The sequence below is a fragment of the Leguminivora glycinivorella genome, chromosome 7, assembly GCF_023078275.1.
Source record: "Leguminivora glycinivorella isolate SPB_JAAS2020 chromosome 7, LegGlyc_1.1, whole genome shotgun sequence".
NCBI classification, from domain to species: Eukaryota; Metazoa; Arthropoda; class Insecta; order Lepidoptera; family Tortricidae; genus Leguminivora; species Leguminivora glycinivorella.
The window spans coordinates 6,049,335-6,070,545 of NC_062977.1; the positions used below are offsets into that span (position 1 = coordinate 6,049,335).

The following is a 21,211-nucleotide window of genomic DNA, read 5'->3' on the forward strand; positions in this document are numbered from 1 at the left end:
TTGGGATGTCTAGCTGGGATCGGCGTGGGTCTGGAACGACGCCGTAACCGCTTGGCTAAATCCCTTCGCCATAGCAATGTCGTGTCGTAGGACGGTGACCTCGGTGTCTCTACGGTTAATCCATACCTGAGCGTGCTGTTAGCTGTCGCCGCGCCCATCGGTTGCGCGCCGGCGACGCTAAGCCCTTCCGTTACGCCAGCGGGTCCGGAGGGAGGTGAGGGAGGGCGCGCCGCGTCGGCGCCCATCGCCCTCTCAGCGCTTGCGCGTGCGGCCTCTCGTTCGCGGGCCGCCGACGCGCCTTCGTCGAGTAGTTGCTGCCTCTCCTCTTCGCTCGTCACTGACGCAGCTCGGTTGGACCTGGACCTCGTCCTTACCATCCTGTCGTCGCTCATGACAGGTACGTCGCTGTAGACCCGTAGTCCGCACGAAGATCCGGCTCGAAGGACCAGAAACTGTTGCAGACCGCGTCCGCAAAGCTTCCTATCGACGGCTCGAAGTGGAGAGAATGTGCTGGAGCTCGTGCGACTCACTCTTTCGTCCCGGGCCTGTACCTTGAGCTTCGATGTCGTCCTCAGCAATCAACCGTACCGATTATGATTTTGGATTAAACTAACTAAAAAACGAATCAAATCAAATGGTTTATATTTACAAAAATCAACGACTCTAATTTTAACGCGGTTATAAAAATACTCCTAAGCTAATATCCTAACGAAACGCTCGGTACGGACGATACGTCGCGATGCTGTCGTTTTCTGCTGCTGCCGCTACCCGTCGTGGAGGGTGGCTGGCTGCTGGCTGTAGGCTGCTAGCTGCTGGCTGTAGGCTGCTTGTAGTAGGCTGCTTGTAGTAGGCTGCTGGCTGCTGGTTTTCCTTGGAGGCTGCTGGTTCTTCTTGTTCCGGTCGAATTCGAATGTCCCATACCGAGCGATCGTTCCTTTTATACCCCTTTTCAGAATGCGCCTACGCTTCACGGAAAGAAACATTTCAATTTATTCGCCCAATCACGACTCGGCTGAGCGCGAGGCTCCGTGCGATAGAGAGGTAAATAATTGCGCCCGATAGGCGACGGATGGCGCGTCGTGATTGGTCGAACGCGTTACGGCGCTCGATTACGTGAATTTAACGCTATCATTTTTCGTTCAAATCCTAATTACTTATAAACTAATTAGGCTATCGCTTCGAAATTACGTAACAATGCACCTGACACTAGGGTCATTCACCTCGAGTGGAATGCACCTGCGTTTGTTTACGTTTTTACACAATAGAAGAGGTGATTAGCCGTCCGGGCCATACAATAGACTGGTTTCGCGGCTCGCCTTGAGCTCCATTGTTATCGATAACGGAATATTACTATGGAAATGTAGGTTATCGTGTTACGTAAGTTCCCAGCTACGTTTTAAAACTATTTACATCTTCATATGTCTTATAGTTATCGAGTTATTGGCTTGGATTCGAGTAATCCTAAGGCAATTTTCGGGTGAAAGGAAAATGATTTCGGAACTTTAAGGAAATATTTTTAGCCAATCAGAGGAGAGTTCGGTTTTCTCGCTCTAAGCCTCTCACGTTAGTGCTTATTGGCTATTAATCGTAGTCCAATGGACAGTCTGAGTTTAGATTGAACTTTGGACTCGGTTTCCGCGACTTGGGAAGGAAGGAATATGGGAATTGCCTGCTATCGAATACATCACATATGAGTCTTATTATCATACTTAATAATCGGAATTGACAAAATTAACTTAACTAACGCAGTTCTACCCGTTTCCTACCTACGAAATAATCTTTATTACGAATACAGTCTTAATCGAATTCTTATGCTATTTTACATATATTTCGACGCGTCGCTAACAATTACCATTCAACCAAAAGTGTTTCTGCGAAACATGTTATGGGAAGTGTGTTTCTGACCAAAATTATTCTGCCAGATGAGGGTAACCCTTGGAACAAGCTTTTATCGCCGACTGTGCCTTTCTTTCAGCAGTCATCTGCTGCTTTCCGAGGCGTTTCTAAAAACCCCTTACTCGACGGGGATACGACGTTTCATAATACATAGAGTTCCTATGACCACCTTTCTGTGCCATCATCAGATCAGCTCCATGATACCATAATATTGCATTGCCACATGTGATTTACATATGTGTGCAAAATTTCAGATCAATCAGAAACCGGGAAGTGGGTCAAATTTAGCTTCTACGTTTTGACCCAAACTAACAAGGCAAGTTAAATAAAAGCATGTAAAAAAATACACATGTACACGCAGTCTACTTATACAAGTCACTGATGTAAAGGACCGTGGCATAGCCAGCATTAAATCTGATTAGGAACATTTACATTAAGGACATCTAATGGTGTAAATTATTAACTAGATATAAAGATACGATATGGATGGATGGATGGATGGACGGATGTGTCTGTGTAGATATGTTTATGTTTGAATAAAGCTACTATACATAAATAGGTATCTTTAGTGTAGGCAACATAACATTAACTTAAAGGTCAAATAGCGCCGACAATTTGTAATAGATCATTTCGAAGAAATCGAGTAAGTACTTATATCAGTGTGGAAAAGTACTCCGGAAGCAAACGGTCAATTGGTTTTGTTCTGTAGGTATTCGTTTGATATGCTTTATATAATGGAATCGTTTTCAGTTTCATACATCCTGATTTGCTTGTCTGCAAACAGGTACATACTTGCAAACATAGTTACACATAAAAGACAGCGCCATCTCTTTCGCTGTACCAGAATTTTCACGCTCTCAATGTACCTATTTTCTTTACAGCTTCAATATCGTGAATGATTGTAATTTTCAAGTTATAATTTAACTAGCTTTTACCCGCGGCTTCGCCCGCGTAATAAAAGTATTCTTATTCAAACGTTTACAAAAAATAAGATTTTCATTTGGATCCGTAGGTTTCTATGTAGGTACATTTGTCCGCAATTATTTCGATTAAGGTGCAGCGGGGCATTATACTTCTACATGTATCCACTGAACACGCTTACCATATATATTCCCCGTCCCCGTCCCTCCCCTATCCCTATCCCTATCCCTATCCCTATCCCTATCCCTATTACTATACCTATCCCTATCCCTATCCCTATTACTATACCTATCCCTATCCCTACCCTTATCCCTGTTCCGGCTCGTCCCCTCCCGTCTCGTCCCGTCCCGCCCCGCCCCGCCCCGTCCCTGTTCCTGTCCCTGTCAAATTATCATGTTAGGCGGTGAATTTTGAAAAATCCTTTCTTAGTGCTCTTCTAAGGAACTTACGTGTAATTTGAAATCTCTTGAACCAAAAGTAAACATAAAAAAGAAATCCATATGGCTATTTTCGATATTTAAACCCCATTGCACCACAACAGGGGAAAAGGTATTTCACTTCCGCCACGTCAGATTTTAAAAACGTTGTATTTATCGTGATCAGCGACCCGATAAACCATAAAAACGATACCCATATTGGTTTTTTGACATTATCACCCCTTTTCACCCTTTTAAATGGTACATTTTTAAAAAACTTGAAACACTTATTTAGTCATATGTCTTTAGCAATCCTCCTGTGAAGTTTCGCATAAAACAGTGAAACTAACATTGTTTCCCCATACAAACTTTGAACCCCCATTTGACCCCCTTAGGAGGCGAATTTTGAAAAATCCTTTCTTAGTGCTCCTTTACACTATATAAGGAACCAACGTGCCAAATTTGACATCTCTAGGACCAGCGGTTTCAGCTGTGCGTTGATATGTCCGTCAGTCTATATATTTTTTTATATTTAAACCCCATTGCACCACAACAGGGGAGAAGGTATTTCACTCCCGCCTCGTTAGATTTAAAAAACGTTGTATTTATCGTGATCAGCGACCCGATAAACCATAAAAACGATACCCATATTGGTTTTTTGACTTTATTAACCCCTTTTGACCCTTTTAGGGGTAAAATTTTCAAAAATCTGAAACACGTATTAAGTCATACGTCTTAAGGAATCTTCCTGTGAAGTTTCGAATAAAATAGTCAAACTAATCTTGTTTCCCCATACAAACTTTGAACCCCCATGTGACCCCCTTAGGAGGTGAATTTTGGAAAATCCTTTCTTAGCGCTCCTCTACACTACATAAGGAACCTACGTGCCAAATTTAAAATCTCTAGGACCAGTGGTTTCGGCTGTGCTTTGATATGTCCGTCAGTCAATATATTTTTTTGATATTTAAACCCTTTTGCACCACAACAGAGGAGATGATATTTCACTTCCGCCTCATTAGATTTTTAAAACGTTGTATTTATCGTGATCAGCGACCCGATAAACCATAAAAACGATACCCATATTGATTTTTTTACTTTATCACCCCCTTTTCACCCTTTTAGGGGTTAAATTTTCAAAAAACCTGAAACACGTATTCAATCATATGTCTTAAGGAATCTTCCTGTGAAGTTTCGAATAAAATAGTCAAACTAATCTTGTTTCCCCATACAAACTTTGAACCCCCATTCGACCCCCTTAGGAGGTGAATTTTGGAAAATCCTTTCTTAGTGCTCCTCTACACTATATAAGGAACCTACGTGCCAAATTTGAAATCTCTAGGACCAGCGGTTTCGGCTGTGCGTTGATATGTCAGTCAGTCAGTCAGTCAGTCAGTCAGTCAGTCAGTCAGTCAGTCAGTCAGTCAGTCAGTCAGCTTCTTCTTTTATATATTTAGATTTACGCCGTGGCGTGCGTGGGCGACGGTCGCGCGATGGTCGCGCGACGGCGATGCGACGCATACGAAATCAAACTTTATCGATATGGAAGTAGACGATGCGATGAGACGCGACGGCGACGGTCGCGCGACGGTCGCGTGACCGTCGCCCACGCAAGACACGGCGTTACCCTCCACGCGACGCCACGCAAATTCATTCTCTTGAATACAATAAAAAACAGAATTAGACATGAACCATTTGTTAATTTTATTGTACTGGTAACTTACTTCGTTGTAGGGTCTAGCTAAACTGGACGGATATACTGAAATTCCGATAACAAACCATAATGGCAGAGCTCTAGTAGCACGCCTACGTAGTTTCAGAAACTTGCAGGCGTATTCGGTCGTCTAGATTCAGAATGACACTTTTTTTTGATATCATTGAATCAACGACATGGAATGAAGCTTAACACTTCCACAGTCCAGTGCCCCATATCTGGATCGCGACAAAGTAGCTCCACAAGTCCATCGTCCATAATAATTATATCGGTCTTTAAGGTTTTTTATACAACCTGTTTTTATTGATTTCCGTCAATTTTCGGTGAAGGTTTTTCAGGTCAAATACAATTAATTTCTCTAAGAAACTGTTATTGTTATTGTGTTATTCATTAATAATATATTTGTTCAGAAAATAATATAAAGGCTGTGTGCGTAGCCGAATGCACAAACGCTCACGAAACGCTCACTATAATATCTCTTTCGTAGCTATCTATCTCTATCGCTCTTGCGTATTGGCGCGACAGAGCCAGACTACCTTTCTTAGGCTACGGGGCCTGACCAGAAAAACTATTGTCAGGAGGGCGCTGTTATTCTGATTTATGGGCTGAGAGTTCAGTATAGTATGAAGAAAATAGTTCTAATCAAATTCCGCAACATGGCGCGTAGTCATATATTTCTGGTCAGGCTTTATTTAATGACTAAACAAGTAAATGACAACCTACTTCCTATTTTGACATGTGCCGTCAGATACTCGTCATTAACTTTGACGTTACTCTGAAGGTATACTCTCACACTTAGAGCGCTTTCAAAAAATCTGCTTGCTCGCATTTCGACGCTGGCGGCGCTGGATCGCGCCTGTGTGCAGACGCACACTATAATCAGACCCATAACGATTGTAGCCTGCGGTACAGACATAGCGTGCGATCCTCTTCGAACCGACCTTACGTGCGGGTAGAGCGAAAGGGATAGTATTCATGGTCTGTACCGCCACGCCGTCAGTAGCGTTGCGGACTCATTCATGTATTAAAACGAAAAAAATGTTCTTTTCGTATTTAACAAAATACAATATACCAGTTCCGTCAATGAGCCTAGCATCCTGTTGAATTTAACAAATATAAAAAAACACTTTAGAACACGTTTATGAAAAATGTTACATCCATTTTAGCTTTCTATTAATATAATATTGTATTACACCGAGAATCACTGAAGAGGAATGAATATAAAGTGCTCGGCACAACTTTGCCGCTACCTAATTTGTAGCCGAAAGTTATATTCGTTCTTCTCAAACTCTTACTGAGAGTTTGATAACGTTCGTATTTATATTGTTGTAAAGTTATAAACATATTTAGTACAAGAATATTAAGAATAAACAAATTGATATAAGATCCGAAACAAATATAACAGAAGATGTCCTTATTTTAACTACAAATACCTAAGCTATTTTCACTGTTACGTATACAGGATGTTCATTTACTTGCCTGCAATACTTCACTGGGTGAACATACGAGTATGTATATCATATTGAGCAATTTTAAAGATTGAACGTGGACAAACAACGAAAACACGATGAAAATTACTCTCACATAGAAAATGTTGCAAACATTCAACATTTGTGTTATGAAACAGTGAATTTGTCTCGCTTTTTGAATTTGACTACATAGTAACATTTGCTTATTATGACCTATACATCCACCCCATACATTATGGAGTATATACATATATAAGATGACTAAATAAAGACCCTGCACATACTTAAAAAAGATTAACGTAATGCTAATACTGTGCGAACGTATCATGATCACATGCACAAGCAAAATATTTTTTTTTTTCATATTTGATGAAATCACCTTGTTGCAGACCGCGTCCGCAAAGCTTCCTATCGACGGCTCGAAGTGGAGAGAATGTGCTGGAGCTCGTGCGACTCACTCTTTCGTCCCGGGCCTGTACCTTGAGCTTCGATGTCGTCCTCAGCAATCAACGTACCGATTATGATTTTGGAATACACTAACTAAAAAACGAATCAAATCAAATGGTTTATATTTACAATAATCAACGACTCTAATTTTAACGCGGTTATAAAAATACTCCTAAGCTAATATCCTAACGAAACGCTCGGTACGGACGATACGTCGCGATGCTGTCGTTTTCTGCTGCTGCCGCTACCCGTCGTGGAGGGTGGCTGGCTGCTGGCTGTAGGCTGCTAGCTGCTGGCTGTAGGCTGCTTGTAGTAGGCTGCTTGTAGTAGGCTGCTGGCTGCTGGTTTTCCTTGGAGGCTGCTGGTTCTTCTTGTTCCGGTCGAATTCGAATGTCCCATACCGAGCGATCGTTCCTTTTATACCCCTTTTCAGAATGCGCCTACGCTTCACGGAAAGAAACATTTCAATTTATTCGCCCAATCACGACTCGGCTGAGCGCGAGGCTCCGTGCGATAGAGAGGTAAATAATTGCGCCCGATAGGCGACGGATGGCGCGTCGTGATTGGTCGAACGCGTTACGGCGCTCGATTACGTGAATTTAACGCTATCATTTTTCGTTCAAATCCTAATTACTTATAAACTAATTAGGCTATCGCTTCGAAATTACGTAACAATGCACCTGACACTAGGGTCATTCACCTCGAGTGGAATGCACCTGCGTTTGTTTACGTTTTTACACAATAGAAGAGGTGATTAGCCGTCCGGGCCATACAATAGACTGGTTTCTCAGCTTGCCTTGAGCTCCATTGTTATCGATAACGGCATATTACTATGGAAATGTAGGTTATCGTGTTACGTAAGTTCCCAGCTACGTTTTAAAACTATTTACATCTTCATATGTCTTATAGTTATCGAGTTATTGGCTTGGATTCGAGTAATCCTAAGGCAATTTTCGGGTGAAAGGAAAATGATTTCGGAACTTTAAGGAAATATTTTTAGCCAATCAGAGGAGAGTTCGGTTTTCTCGCTCTAAGCCTCTCACGTTAGTGCTTATTGGCTATTAATCGTAGTCCAATGGACAGTCTGAGTTTAGATTGAACTTTGGACTCGGTTTCCGCGACTTGGGAAGGAAGGAATATGGGAATTGCCTGCTATCGAATACATCACATATGAGTCTTATTATCATACTTAATAATCGGAATTGACAAAATTAACTTAACTAACGCAGTTCTACCCGTTTCCTACCTACGAAATAATCTTTATTGCGAATACAGTCTTAATCGAATTCTTATGCTATTTTACATATATTTCGACGCGTCGCTAACATTTTGTCCCCGCAGTCGAAGACTCCTGGTGCATGGGTTGCGACGCGATGACCGCCAGCCTGCAGCTGGGCCTGCGTAGCGTCCCGTGTCTCGTTCTGATGTCAGCGGAGCGGACCCGTCCATCGGGTCCCGGGTAGGTAGTCTCGACGACGCCTCGGGGCCACACGCTGCGTGGACCATTGGGTTCAGCGACGATGACCACATCGCCTGGTTGAAGTTGCCGCCCTCCGTCGTGGGACGACTTCCTCGGTGCCAGTAGAGGAAAGTACTCTTTGGTCCAGCGCCGCCAAAAGTGGTCGGCAAGCGCTTGGGCCATCTTCCATTGCTTCTTTTCGTTCTCGTCGTAAACGCCAATCATCGGTAGGTTAGCGTTATGAAGAAGTAGAAAGTGTGCTGGAGTCAAACTTTCTTCGGAGTCTGGATCGACGTTGACATGTGTAAGTGGTCGTCGGTTGACGATATTCTCTATCTCGGCGAGTAGAGTTTCGAAAACTTCGGGTTTCGGTGCTCGTTCGTTGAAAGTGTAGGACATCGCTATCTTAACTGTCCTTATCATTCGCTCCCACGCGCCCCCGGCCGAAGGATTGCCAGGTGGGATGAATTTCCACTCCATTCGGTTCTGAGTGGCGTAAGTTTGCAGTACAGGCAGCCATTGCCGGTACGCCTCACGTAGTTCCGTCGCCGCCGCCCTGAAGCACGTCGCGTTATCGCTGTACATCGTCCTGGGCCATCCTCTTCTCGCGGCGAATCTTCGTAGTGATAGTAGCGCGCTGTCGGTTGAAAGACTGTGCACGCTCTCAAGGTGAATAGCGCGCGTCACTAGGCACGTGTATAGACACACCCAGCGTTTTTCTCTGCGCCGTCCGATCGTGACGAACATCGGTCCCATGTAGTCTTGTGCGGTGTGAGTGAAGGGACGTTGATACGCCTGTAGTCGCTCGGGCGGGAGATCGCCTAAGGGCTGCGCTCTCGGTGTTGCTCGTCGTAGTGTGCATAGCGCGCAGTTTCGAGCTACAGACTTCACGGTCGGCCGCAGATGTAGTATCCAATATTCTTGTCGCAGTTCGTTGATTACTGCTTCGTTGTGAATGTGCGCTGATCGTCGGTGAGCTCGCAGGATGAGTAGACGGGTGAACGGCTCGCGGCCATCCAGTATTATCGGTTGTAGCGCGGTGTACAATACTGGAGCGCTGCCCAGCCTCGTCTTCATGCGTAACACGCCGTCATCGCCTAGCTCGGGTGCCAGGTCGTATAATCGCGATTTGCGATCGATGAGCCTATTCTGGCTTAAGGCTCGAAGCTCTTCGGGAAAGCTTCGTCGTTGACTGTATTGCAACCACATGTGTTCTGCCTTTTTCAAATGTCTGACTTGTAGCTGCAAGGCTTTATTCTTCGTTCTCATTTTCTCGATGAATAGCAAGACGTTCGCTGTCGCGTTCAACAGTCTGTCGTAACTGCTAAACCGTCTCACGTCTGGCAGTACGCTCGAAGGGTCTGGCTTCGCTGAGATGATCGCCAGTGATGTCGCGGTTGACGGCCTCGCCTTCCTCTCAGGCAGGTCGTCTGTTCGATTCGATGTGTGACTAGGCCATGATGTCTCGGGTCCATAGAGAAAGCGCGGTCCTTCGTACCACTCGTCCTCGATGCGCACGCTCTGCGCTGGTTGACATCTCGTCGCTCGATCTGCGGGGTTCTGAGCGGTTGGTACATACCTCCACGCGTCTCTATCTGTTTTCTCGGCGATCTCCGCAAGTCGGTGTGACACGTACGGACGATAGTTTCGCGCGTCATCGCGAACCCATCCGAGAACAACCATGGAATCTGTCCAATACGTCACCTTTGTCACAGGATAACGCTGCTCGCGTAAAATTGTCTCCGCCAGCCGCACGCCGACGACTGCTGCGGTTAATTCGAGCCTGGGAACTGTCATTACCTTTAGCGGGCAAACTCGGCTTTTCGCTATAGCTAAGCTCACTTGCGTTTCCTCCTCGTCGTTCGATACTCGCCAATAGGCCGCCGCGCTGTAGGCCTCGGTCGATGCATCACTGAAAATATGCAGTTCTCTTCTAACTGCACCGGTGGGCGTGGCGTATCGTCGGGGTATTCGCAGCGCGGACACGTCGCTCAGTGCCCTCAGCCACCGGAAAAAGTCCTCCGCTTCCTCCGCCGGCAGCCGCTCGTCCCAGTCCGTGCCCTTTGTCCACACACGTTGGAATATGATCTTAGCGCTTATCATATACTGCGCTATGAGGCCTAATGGGTCGTAAACTGACATTACGGCACTCAAAAGTTCCCTTTTAGTGGGCGATCGCTCGTACCTTTTCACGTCGTCTGGCACTCGTAGCATTTTCGTGTTGTACCCCAGCGTATCCGTCTCTGGGTCCCACGTCATTCCGAGGACGGTCTGTTGCTTTTCTCCGAGATGAGAAGGTCCCGTCGCTCGCTCCTCCGGATCGATGTTTCGCATTAACAACTCGCTGTTGCTAGCGTAGCTGCGCAGCCGAAAGCTAGCCTCCGCGTGTGCTAGTCTCACCTGTGTCGCTGTTGATATGAGTTCCCGTTCTGTCTCATATGATGCCACATAATCGTCCATGTAGTGATTATTATGGATATCGTAGACCGCGTCCGGATAGCGATCCTTGTTGTCCGTCGCATTCCTATTCCGCACCGAGTGTGCGAGAAAAGGAGAAGAGATGTTACCGAAACATACCCGGTTTAGCTGGTACGTCCACGGTGTCACGTCACGCCGCGATCCCCTCCAGATGAAGAGCTGACTATGCCGATCCTCTCTTCGCAGCTGTATTTGAAGGAACATTTCCTGTATGTCCGCGGTGACGGCGAATTCCCACTCATGGAATCGAAGTAGTATCCCCAGCAGGCTCTGTAGTAAATCCGGTCCCGCGAGGATGAAATCGTTCAATGCACATCCCTGACTTTTCGCGGCGCAATCGAATACAGCGCGATACTTTCCTTTATTTAAATTGTAGACGCTGAAATGGGGCAGAAACCACATCCGATCTGACTGCGGTGGTTCCATGATGCGCTCTGCGTACCCCTTTTCCAGAAGCTTGTGTATCTGTGCTTGATACTCGTTGGCGAAGTCAGGATCTCTCGACATGCGGGCTTCTAGATTGCGTAATCTCGCCTTCGCCATGTTGAAACTCGGTGGCAGCTTTATGTCGTCGGCAGCCCATAGTTGGCCGACTTCGTATCTCTGTCCTACCTTTTTTACTGTTCGTTCGAATGTATCGATCGCTCGCTGGTCGTCGGGTCGAATGTTGTCCTTTGCCGTTATGCCAAGCGCCTCGACTGCCCAGTGTTTCTTGACCTGCTCCACGAGATCACTGTCGTCACTGTGGCAGTGCATCACGACCTGCTCGTTATTTGGTACATACCTCGGCATTCGCCCGAAGAAAACCCATCCTAACGAGGTTTTAACTGCGCACGGCTCGTCCTCGCCGCCCTGCCTCACCTCCGTCGGGTTTATAAGATGACTGAAGTCTCCGCCTATTAACATCTGCGGCACGCCCATGCCCGTGTAGCACTCGTCGCCCAAGTCCGCCAGATGTTCGTATTCCAATAGACGCTTCTTATTTAATGACTGCGAGCGTATCCCTAGTCCGTCTACCGTTTTTAGAGATATATCGTATGTCAAGCCGCCACGAGCGGGGCTTACTTTAGCCTTGACCGTCTGTGTCACTGAGCTAAGTTTCAACCGCTGAATACCTCTTATGCATAGCGGCTCGTCTTGACCGACCGCGCCGATCTCGTCCGCGACGTCCTGGTCGATCATTGACAAGGTGGATCCATCGTCAAGGAAAGCGAAGATATGCGCCGTTCCCTTTGGACCTGATACGGTTACGGGTAGTACCTTTAGCAGCACGCTGTAGTCCGGTGTTGACGACACGTACACGCGGGCGTCGTTCTCGTCGTCCGCAGCTCGCGGCTCCGTCGTGTCCGCTGGCTCGGCCGATGACGTCACTGCTGACGATGTAGGTACTGACCTGATTTCTTGTGTTAGCACCATAGCCGTATCCTCACGCACTTCCTGCGGCGAGTCCGCATGAAGCAGTCGATGGTGTACGTGAGGACAGCCTGCAACGCCGCACGCTTTGGCCTTGCATTGTGTTTTCATATGCTTCGCGTCGATACAGCGATAGCATATACGATTTAATTTCGCCCACTCCCATCTAGCGCCCACGGATTGGGCGGCTAACTTGCGGCAGTCCGGCGTCAGGTGACCGCCACCGCAGAACAGGCACGTCGTCGAACGGGATGTTGTGGCTTGACGTGTCGCGTACGTCACTTTCTGCACCTCGTGTTGACGTCCTGTGGGAGCTCTCGGCGGGTTGTGCGTTGCGGATATTTTCACGCGAGCGCCGGCTGCGCGCGCGTGCGGCACTGATAACGGCGCCTGCGCTCGCCTCGGGGCGGCGCGGGCGTGACAGAAGGACATCTCCTGTTCGCTCTCCTCCATGAGGAAATCCGCCAACTGCAGAATCTCCGGGTCCTTGCTGTCTCGATGTTTCTTCGCGTAGTCGCACCATCTGCTTCGAAGATGCGGCGACAACCTGTCCGTAACCTCTCTGATGAGCATGGGGTTATCGGCATAGTGCCTTCGATCGATATCCATAACTGTAGATACCACGTTCATTATTTTTATCGCGAAAGTGTTGAGGTCGTTCGCGGTAGGCCCCAACTGAGGCAACTTTCGCAGGTCGTCAATCGCCTTGTCTAACAATACCTCGCTGCGTCCAAACTGCTTTTTCAGTATTCTCACGATCATATCGGGTCTGGTGGCTGTCGATAACACGTGAGACACACACGTCTTTGCGTCCCCGCGTAAAGCCATCCTGAGCCGCGCCACGTTCTCGTAGTCAGTAAACTTATACCGCTTCGATGTCTCTGCGTAGGTATTGTAGAAACTTCTCCACTCGCTGACGTCTCCGTAGAAATGCGGCAGCTCGAATATATCCTTCGGGGCTGGACGGGCCCCCATCTGCATCCTCTCGAACAGGTGCAGCATGGACTCTGCTACAGTACCTTCGGTGGCGCGCGTGTGCGCCGTGTGCGGAGTACGCGCGTCCAGCTGTGGCGACGTCGATCGCTCGCGACGCGCCGGCGGCGTCGTCGATCGCCTGCGTCGCTCCGGTGGCGATATCGATCGCCTACGCGACTCCGACGGTGGCGATATCGATCGCCGATATACCTGGCGGTCCGGTGAGAGGCCTCGAATATGCCGCTCCGCCTGCGCAGGTCGTCTCGGAGTCTCGTACTTGGATAGAGGTTCGTCGGTTAACCTCTTACAAATGGGTTTTGACGTCGCGTCTCGCGAGTTCTCTAGCCATTCGTCTAATCGATCTTGATTCGAATTCCGCACGCTACCAGCAGATTCGTGCTCGTCTGCGCTATCCGCATTAGCGCGGATCTGCAGTTTTCTGGCGTCTAGCCGTTTACGTACCATGTCCGCTTCTAGCTGCAACTCCCTCCGGGATATCTCCGCTAGCCGTTCGCTGGCCTCGAGCTCCGCCTGAGACAGCTGCGCTTCTATCACAGTGCGACTGCTCGCATGTGATCTGACGGACTGAGCTTTAATAATTGGTTTATTTACCTCCTTGGTAGTTTCCTGCAGCGACTTTCGTTTCTCGGTAGTTCTGTCTATGACGGCAGCCTTGGGATGTCTAGCTGGGATCGGCGTGGGTCTGGAACGACGCCGTAACCGCTTGGCTAAATCCCTTCGCCATAGCAATGTCGTGTCGTAGGACGGTGACCTCGGTGTCTCTACGGTTAATCCATACCTGAGCGTGCTGTTAGCTGTCGCCGCGCCCATCGGTTGCGCGCCGGCGACGCTAAGCCCTTCCGTTACGCCAGCGGGTCCGGAGGAGGTGAGGAGGGCGCGCCGCGTCGGCGCCCATCGCCCTCTCAGCGCTTGCGCGTGCGGCCTCTCGTTCGCGGGCCGCCGACGCGCCTTCGTCGAGTAGTTGCTGCCTCTCCTCTTCGCTCGTCACTGACGCAGCTCGGTTGGACCTGGACCTTGTCCTTACCATCCTGTCGTCGCTCATGACAGGTACGTCGCTGTAGATCCATAGGTCACTGGTTCAAATCCGGTTCGAAGGACCAGAAACTGTTGCAGACCGCGTCCGCAAAGCTTCCTATCGACGGCTCGAAGTGGAGAGAATGTGCTGGAGCTCGTGCGACTCACTCTTTCGTCCCGGGCCTGTACCTTGAGCTTCGATGTCGTCCTCAGCAATCAACGTACCGATTATGATTTTGGAATACACTAACTAAAAAACGAATCAAATCAAATGGTTTATATTTACAATAATCAACGACTCTAATTTTAACGCGGTTATAAAAATACTCCTAAGCTAATATCCTAACGAAACGCTCGGTACGGACGATACGTCGCGATGCTGTCGTTTTCTGCTGCTGCCGCTACCCGTCGTGGAGGGTGGCTGGCTGCTGGCTGTAGGCTGCTAGCTGCTGGCTGTAGGCTGCTTGTAGTAGGCTGCTTGTAGTAGGCTGCTGGCTGCTGGTTTTCCTTGGAGGCTGCTGGTTCTTCTTGTTCCGGTCGAATTCGAATGTCCCATACCGAGCGATCGTTCCTTTTATACCCCTTTTCAGAATGCGCCTACGCTTCACGGAAAGAAACATTTCAATTTATTCGCCCAATCACGACTCGGCTGAGCGCGAGGCTCCGTGCGATAGAGAGGTAAATAATTGCGCCCGATAGGCGACGGATGGCGCGTCGTGATTGGTCGAACGCGTTACGGCGCTCGATTACGTGAATTTAACGCTATCATTTTTCGTTCAAATCCTAATTACTTATAAACTAATTAGGCTATCGCTTCGAAATTACGTAACAATGCACCTGACACTAGGGTCATTCACCTCGAGTGGAATGCACCTGCGTTTGTTTACGTTTTTACACAATAGAAGAGGTGATTAGCCGTCCGGGCCATACAATAGACTGGTTTCTCAGCTTGCCTTGAGCTCCATTGTTATCGATAACGGCATATTACTATGGAAATGTAGGTTATCGTGTTACGTAAGTTCCCAGCTACGTTTTAAAACTATTTACATCTTCATATGTCTTATAGTTATCGAGTTATTGGCTTGGATTCGAGTAATCCTAAGGCAATTTTCGGGTGAAAGGAAAATGATTTCGGAACTTTAAGGAAATATTTTTAGCCAATCAGAGGAGAGTTCGGTTTTCTCGCTCTAAGCCTCTCACGTTAGTGCTTATTGGCTATTAATCGTAGTCCAATGGACAGTCTGAGTTTAGATTGAACTTTGGACTCGGTTTCCGCGACTTGGGAAGGAAGGAATATGGGAATTGCCTGCTATCGAATACATCACATATGAGTCTTATTATCATACTTAATAATCGGAATTGACAAAATTAACTTAACTAACGCAGTTCTACCCGTTTCCTACCTACGAAATAATCTTTATTGCGAATACAGTCTTAATCGAATTCTTATGCTATTTTACATATATTTCGACGCGTCGCTAACACACCTAAACATGTAGAAAAAGATAAATATAATCTTAACAAACCCTTCCAAGAATTCATATTTTAATTTAATTCATTTCACATCGAAGAAAAAATGTTCGGAGAAGCCGGGTAAGGAATATCTCACCAAAAACATTCTGTAAAAAACTAGGCAAGTCTCGATGGAGCTGATTGTTTATCTCTAAAAAGTACCTAATGAAATCTAGATAAAGACGTGCCAAGTCTATGGTTCCTTACTGCAATTTCTTTATTATTATAGTTAATGTTGTGCGACTTGGCCGTTGAAGAGTAGCGGTTCTGGCGACAGATTGGTGCAATGGTGTCATGGAGCACCTGGTTTTGTACCTTTGTGTACCCTTCAATGGCCAAGTCACACAACATTAACTATAATAATAAAGAAATCGCAGTAAGGAACCTTAGACTTGGCACGACTCTGTCTGGATTTCATTACTTTATAGTAGTTTATAGAGATAAACAAGCAGCCCCATCGAGACTTGGCTGGTTTTTTACAGAATGTTTTTGGTGGGATTTCACTTCTTGCAGTGTTTGCTTCGCGTTCGACTTGGCGGAGGCACTGCCGTGCCCCGGATCTTCTCCGTCATGAAATGACGAGATACCGATGCTCGCCCCGCTCGGCTCTCTTAATTGGTTTCTATTTTTGCCAAGCAATCAGATATTTAAGAATTCAAATTAAAAATCGAGGAACTGGAGCGAGGGGTCAGGATTCTTACAAGGTCATTTGATAGAATCTTATTATCTGGACACTTAAACTATTCTAGAGTGTATGCCTGTATGAGTATTAAAAATAAGTGATTTAATCCTTAGTAATTTTACATAATACTACTTTGTAACAATAAGAGTTACATCGATTAGTTATTCGCGAAAGTTTCAGGTTCTCACGTTTCGTTTTTGGATTTAAATACACATTCACATTTTTATTAAACCTAATACCTAGTTGTAAAACTTTACGACGGTCAGTCGAATAAAGCATAATGCGACCTTTAGAAGGTTTCGCTTATCATAAAATTGAATTTATCCACACAAAAAAGGCGCATCGAGGTTACCCAATCAGGCGGTTATCCTTATACTTATCCATTTTAACAACGATGCGTGTGGCACTTCGAATATCGTATGAGTAAACTAATAAGACTAGTAGGATACACGGGTAGGGTATACGGATCTTGTGTAATAGAATGAACATAAGTCGATTTTTCCTGGCAGCCTTGAAAAGTTGGGTATTTTAAAGATAAACTTCTGTCACCGCGACGTTTACATAGGGCCGCTTTACCAACGTTTACACACACATTTATTTAAATATAAAGTACCTTTGTCAGGGCTTGACCGAGTTCACAACACGTCCATTATTTTGTCAGACAACCCTTACTGTAATATCGACTCTATTCGCCAAGTTTTAAGAGGTACTTCTATTCGAGAGTGAGTTTATAAAACTCAGAATAGTCGCTGGCAAATAACGAACTGTGTTTACTACGTTCATGCTCACATATTTCAGCCAGAATCCACTTTTGCATTGGAATTAATCAATTGAAAAACTTCGAAGTCGTAAAAAAGCAAAAGTGATTTGAATACAAGGCGAAGTTTCAACGAGAATTTATTGAGATAATCTTCTTTATTTTCCGGGAAAATACTTTAACGAAAGACGTCATAAATATTGTCGCGCCATTGTAACACTGGAGAAAGAGAGGTTTAAAGGCAGTCCAATCGCACTTTGAATGCAATTTGAATCATATTTAGGTATTATTTACTTAGCACTACGCCGTCTCACTTACGCCAGGTCACTCGCTCGCCCCCCGCAGGTTGCTCACCTTGTCGTGGTGGAGGGGCTTAGTAACCGTGGCTTGGTCACCCACGGTGAAGCGAAGAAGCAACCAGGGCCGGCTTGTTGATGGGCGAGCTGGCCCGAGGAGGACGCTCCAAGTGGGCTTGTAAAGCCCACTTGAGATGCTTCTAGGAGGACTGCCGTGGGAGGGAAGATCCGGCAGTATGGGATGCCGCTCTGTGCCCTCCCACGGTAGCCGAGGTGGGATCGCAGGAGGAGAGGCGTGATGGTATAACGGTGCGCCACTCTTCCTACCCCCTGCGACCTTGGTGGGGCCGCTCCGCTGTAGCGGCATTGGTGGGGCCGCAAGGGAAGAGGAGTGCCGGTATTACGGTGCGTCGTTCTCCCTATCCTTTGCGGCCGACTTGGTTAGCGGTGGAACCAGAGACCATTCCCACCGCCGGGCGCCGGAACTCTTCTGGCGCCCATGGCCTCTTTGTGGCGGACTCGAGGGGTTCCGTCACTGTACCCATAAGTGGCCGAGGAGGAGGTTGCGCCCTGTCATCTGGCGCACTCATTGTGGAGGGCCGTTGGGCATCCACGGAGGAGCTGCAAGTGGGCGGCTGCCGCCGGCGTGGTCGCCGTTGTGAGCGTAAAGTGTTCCGGTAACCCCGCCAACAAGGCGGCGAGGTGGCATGTGGGGGGTTTTTAGTGGGTATACCGTGGCCTCATTAGCCAATACGGGAGTCCCACATAACCACTAGGGTCCCCCCTCGCACCCTAGTGGTATGCGGAACGCATTTTCCCCCTAAAAAAAAAAAAAGTTCACTCGCTCGCGGTCGCGCGTTAAGTACCTACACGCTAGCCGTTCATTCGAATGAACAAGCGCCACGCTCCCGCCTCCTATGTAGTCGCGTGGCACGTACCCAGTTTTACGTAGTAACTTATTAGTATTATGAAATAAAACTATGGAAACTGATTAAATCGCGTATAATGAATTTACAATTCATCCCGAAGTTTCGAACACTTTACAGCATTCGTGGTCTACGGGTGACTTAGGAAAAATTACAATGTGCAAAAAACTACCCACATACAAGAAATATTAACGAACCATGACCATAAATAATATAGATATTTAAGGCAGGTACACGCACTATTAATAAAGCTAGTTATACAATATTCAAAAAATTACCATTAGGTACTACATGTTATTAGTCTATATTGCGGTAACCATCACTCAGTCGTCACTTTGGCCCACCGTTCCGGGTGCATCCGGCAAACATGCCCTGCCCAATCCCACTTAAGTTTGGCTGTCTTAGCACCCACACCTATTATACCACTTTTGGAGCGCAGTTCGGTGTTTCTAATTCGATCGGGTCTACGAACTCCAAGTATGCTGCGCTCCATTGCTCGTTGGCAAATCTTAAGTCGGGACTTTTCGGCTTCCGTTAACGACCAAGTTTGGGCGCCGTAGGTTAGGATAGGCAGGACACACATGTCGACGAGTTTGCGCTTTAGTACCAGTGGAAGGTTGCCCTTCATTAGCGCCTTGGTACTATGTTAAAAAAAAACAATTAATCAATTAATCTACACAATTGACAAAAACAAACTGCAAATGTCCAACACCATACAACACAAATGCCTCACAGTCTTCGTCGTGCTTGTTTCATTATCAGATGTACTACTGGATCCCAAGCCGGTGGTAAAGTAAAGCCATCTTCTCTATTAAAGTTTAGATATTTCTTGATCTCAATGGCCTCGTGCAACATTCTGGGTATATACCGCTTCTTCTCAGCAAGAACCAGAGGCTTGTACAACTTTATAGCATGATTGACTTTATTCATGACATGTTCAGAGACTGCAGACCTTTGCCGACGGTGCTTGACATCCGCTATGTGTTCCTTCACCCGTGTGGAAATACTTCGTTTCATCTGCCCCACATATGACACATATATGGTATATATTATACGCGATTTAATCCGTTTCCATAGTTTTATTTCATGAGTAAATATCGCGGTAGCCGAAGACAATATTATTAGTCTTCGGCTACCGCGTAGGTGTTTGTCGTTTTGCGGGCATGTGAAGGATCTGTTACGTTACTTACGTTAGTAACTTATTAATAATCTGTGCTCTTACGCTATCGCCACTACTAGAACCTAGAACTACCTAGGTAACATATGTGATATGTGCTAGCACTAACATGTACGGTCACGGACTTTAATTGTTGATCCACTCACTTTATACTGGACACGTCAAAGCTTAATTATGAAATAACAAATTTATTATGGCCTCTAAATGGCTCAACAGTTAAATTCCTTGAGTGTACCTATAATCGAAATATTGACATATCTAATAATATCTCCCATACAGTTTCAATATCGCCATCAAATATCGAAGGAATAAATAAAATAAATTAGATTTAATTAAAATAACTTATAAATAAAAAACCTCACCCAAGTCGCTGCCACCGGGCAGTGTGCCCAGAAGGCTGGCCGCATTGCCACGTTGGATGGCAATGCTTATACGTTGAGCAAAATATTGGCCAGCCCTCTGGTCACCTGTGACGTCAATTAGGCGCGCCGCTAACTCTTTGTATAGCTGACGCGCGCTCGGCCCCCATGGCCCCAGTGTTTCCACACCAAACGCCGCAAAAATGTAACTGCTGCCAAGGGTGGCATATTTGCGGCGTTTGAGGTCTTCGGCCACAGACGCCGCATGACCGGCACCACCGCTGGTGCCCTGAAGATGGGACGGCGCAAGTGTGTCAACACACGTGGCATCCCACACCAGAGGCCGTCCCAACTTCCAAGGCACCAGAGTCATACCGTCGGGCCTCTTGCCATCGTCCCTCGCCAGACCGACTGGCTCAAGGATGGCTGGGACTTGGACACTCACAAAGGCCCTTCGGATGATATCGTTGATGCCGGCATGTCGGGGTATGCGGCCGGCGCTTCTGCCACAGGAGAGTCCATGATGCCCATGGCTATCCACCATGGTACCACAGCGGCAGCGATGGGGGACGTTAGTTGTAATCCCTAGACGCAAACATGTCGCCAGTCGGAAGGTGGAGTTGTCAAGTAAGGTGCCTATGGATGGTGAGGGTACTGCTTGCAACCACAGGCCCGACTCCCACTCCGCAGTAGCAAGAAGACGAGCTCGCTCTGCCGCGCTAGTTGACGTATCAACAAGACTATTCCGTACTAGACGGCAGAGCGGCTCGTCCCACTGCTTCTGCGAGCAGAGATTGGCAGGCGGATCTGTGTTGCCACAGGTTAATAGCCAGACGTTCTTGGCCTCGGTGCAATGGGCTGCCTCTATGGTGCCGAGAGAAGGAGTTAAAATGCTCTCAATCAAGCTTTGAGCATTGTGCACCGAGGATAAGAAAGCTGGGAGCGAAACACTAGAAATTTTGCGGATACCCAGGCCACCGTGCCGAACTGGCAGAGTAGCCTGGGTCCAAGACCTTTCTTCGAAACGAATATTAAAAACAGATGACAGAGTGTCCTCAATTAGCGAGTCTAATTTGAGAAGTAAACTAGGATGCTTCCAAAGGTGACTGCAGCGGAGAACGTACGTAAATTTGGGCACAAATAGGCAGTGTCGTATAATGGAATAGGTGGTGTGCATGTTGATGTTTAAAAGACGGTCCGAAATAGATCTGAAATTTTGAATTTTGTCATTAACGTATTCATCGAAAGATTGGTCTAAAATTGGGCAGCCAAGGAGTTGAAG

The 21,211-nt window shown here is 46.9% G+C and overlaps 1 protein-coding gene across 1 annotated transcript; it reads right to left on the minus strand.

Annotated features, from left to right (window-relative positions):
• Window positions 1–8,181: 8,181 nt before the first annotated feature.
• Window positions 8,182–20,473, minus strand: LOC125228008. Its single transcript, XM_048132445.1, has 4 exons — window positions 20,305–20,473; window positions 13,396–14,186; window positions 12,931–13,332; window positions 8,182–12,057 (listed from the first exon to the last, which is right to left on the minus strand). The coding sequence occupies exons 1-4, from the start codon at window positions 20,471–20,473 to the stop codon at window positions 8,182–8,184; spliced, it is 5,238 nt and encodes a 1,745-aa protein (XP_047988402.1).
• Window positions 20,474–21,211: the final 738 nt, after the last annotated feature.

Coding starts and splice junctions, on each gene's coding strand:
- LOC125228008 (XM_048132445.1), bottom strand. CDS start 20,473: ATGGTGGATAGCCATGGGCATCATGGACTCTCCTGTGGCAGAAGCGCC. Junction 14,187..20,304: donor CGATGGCAAGAGGCCCGACG/GTATGACTCTGG, acceptor GTCAGTGACGAG/CGAAGAGGAGAGGCAGCAAC. Junction 13,333..13,395: donor GCCTCTCACCGGACCGCCAG/GTATATCGGCGA, acceptor TCGCCACCGGAG/CGACGCAGGCGATCGACGAC.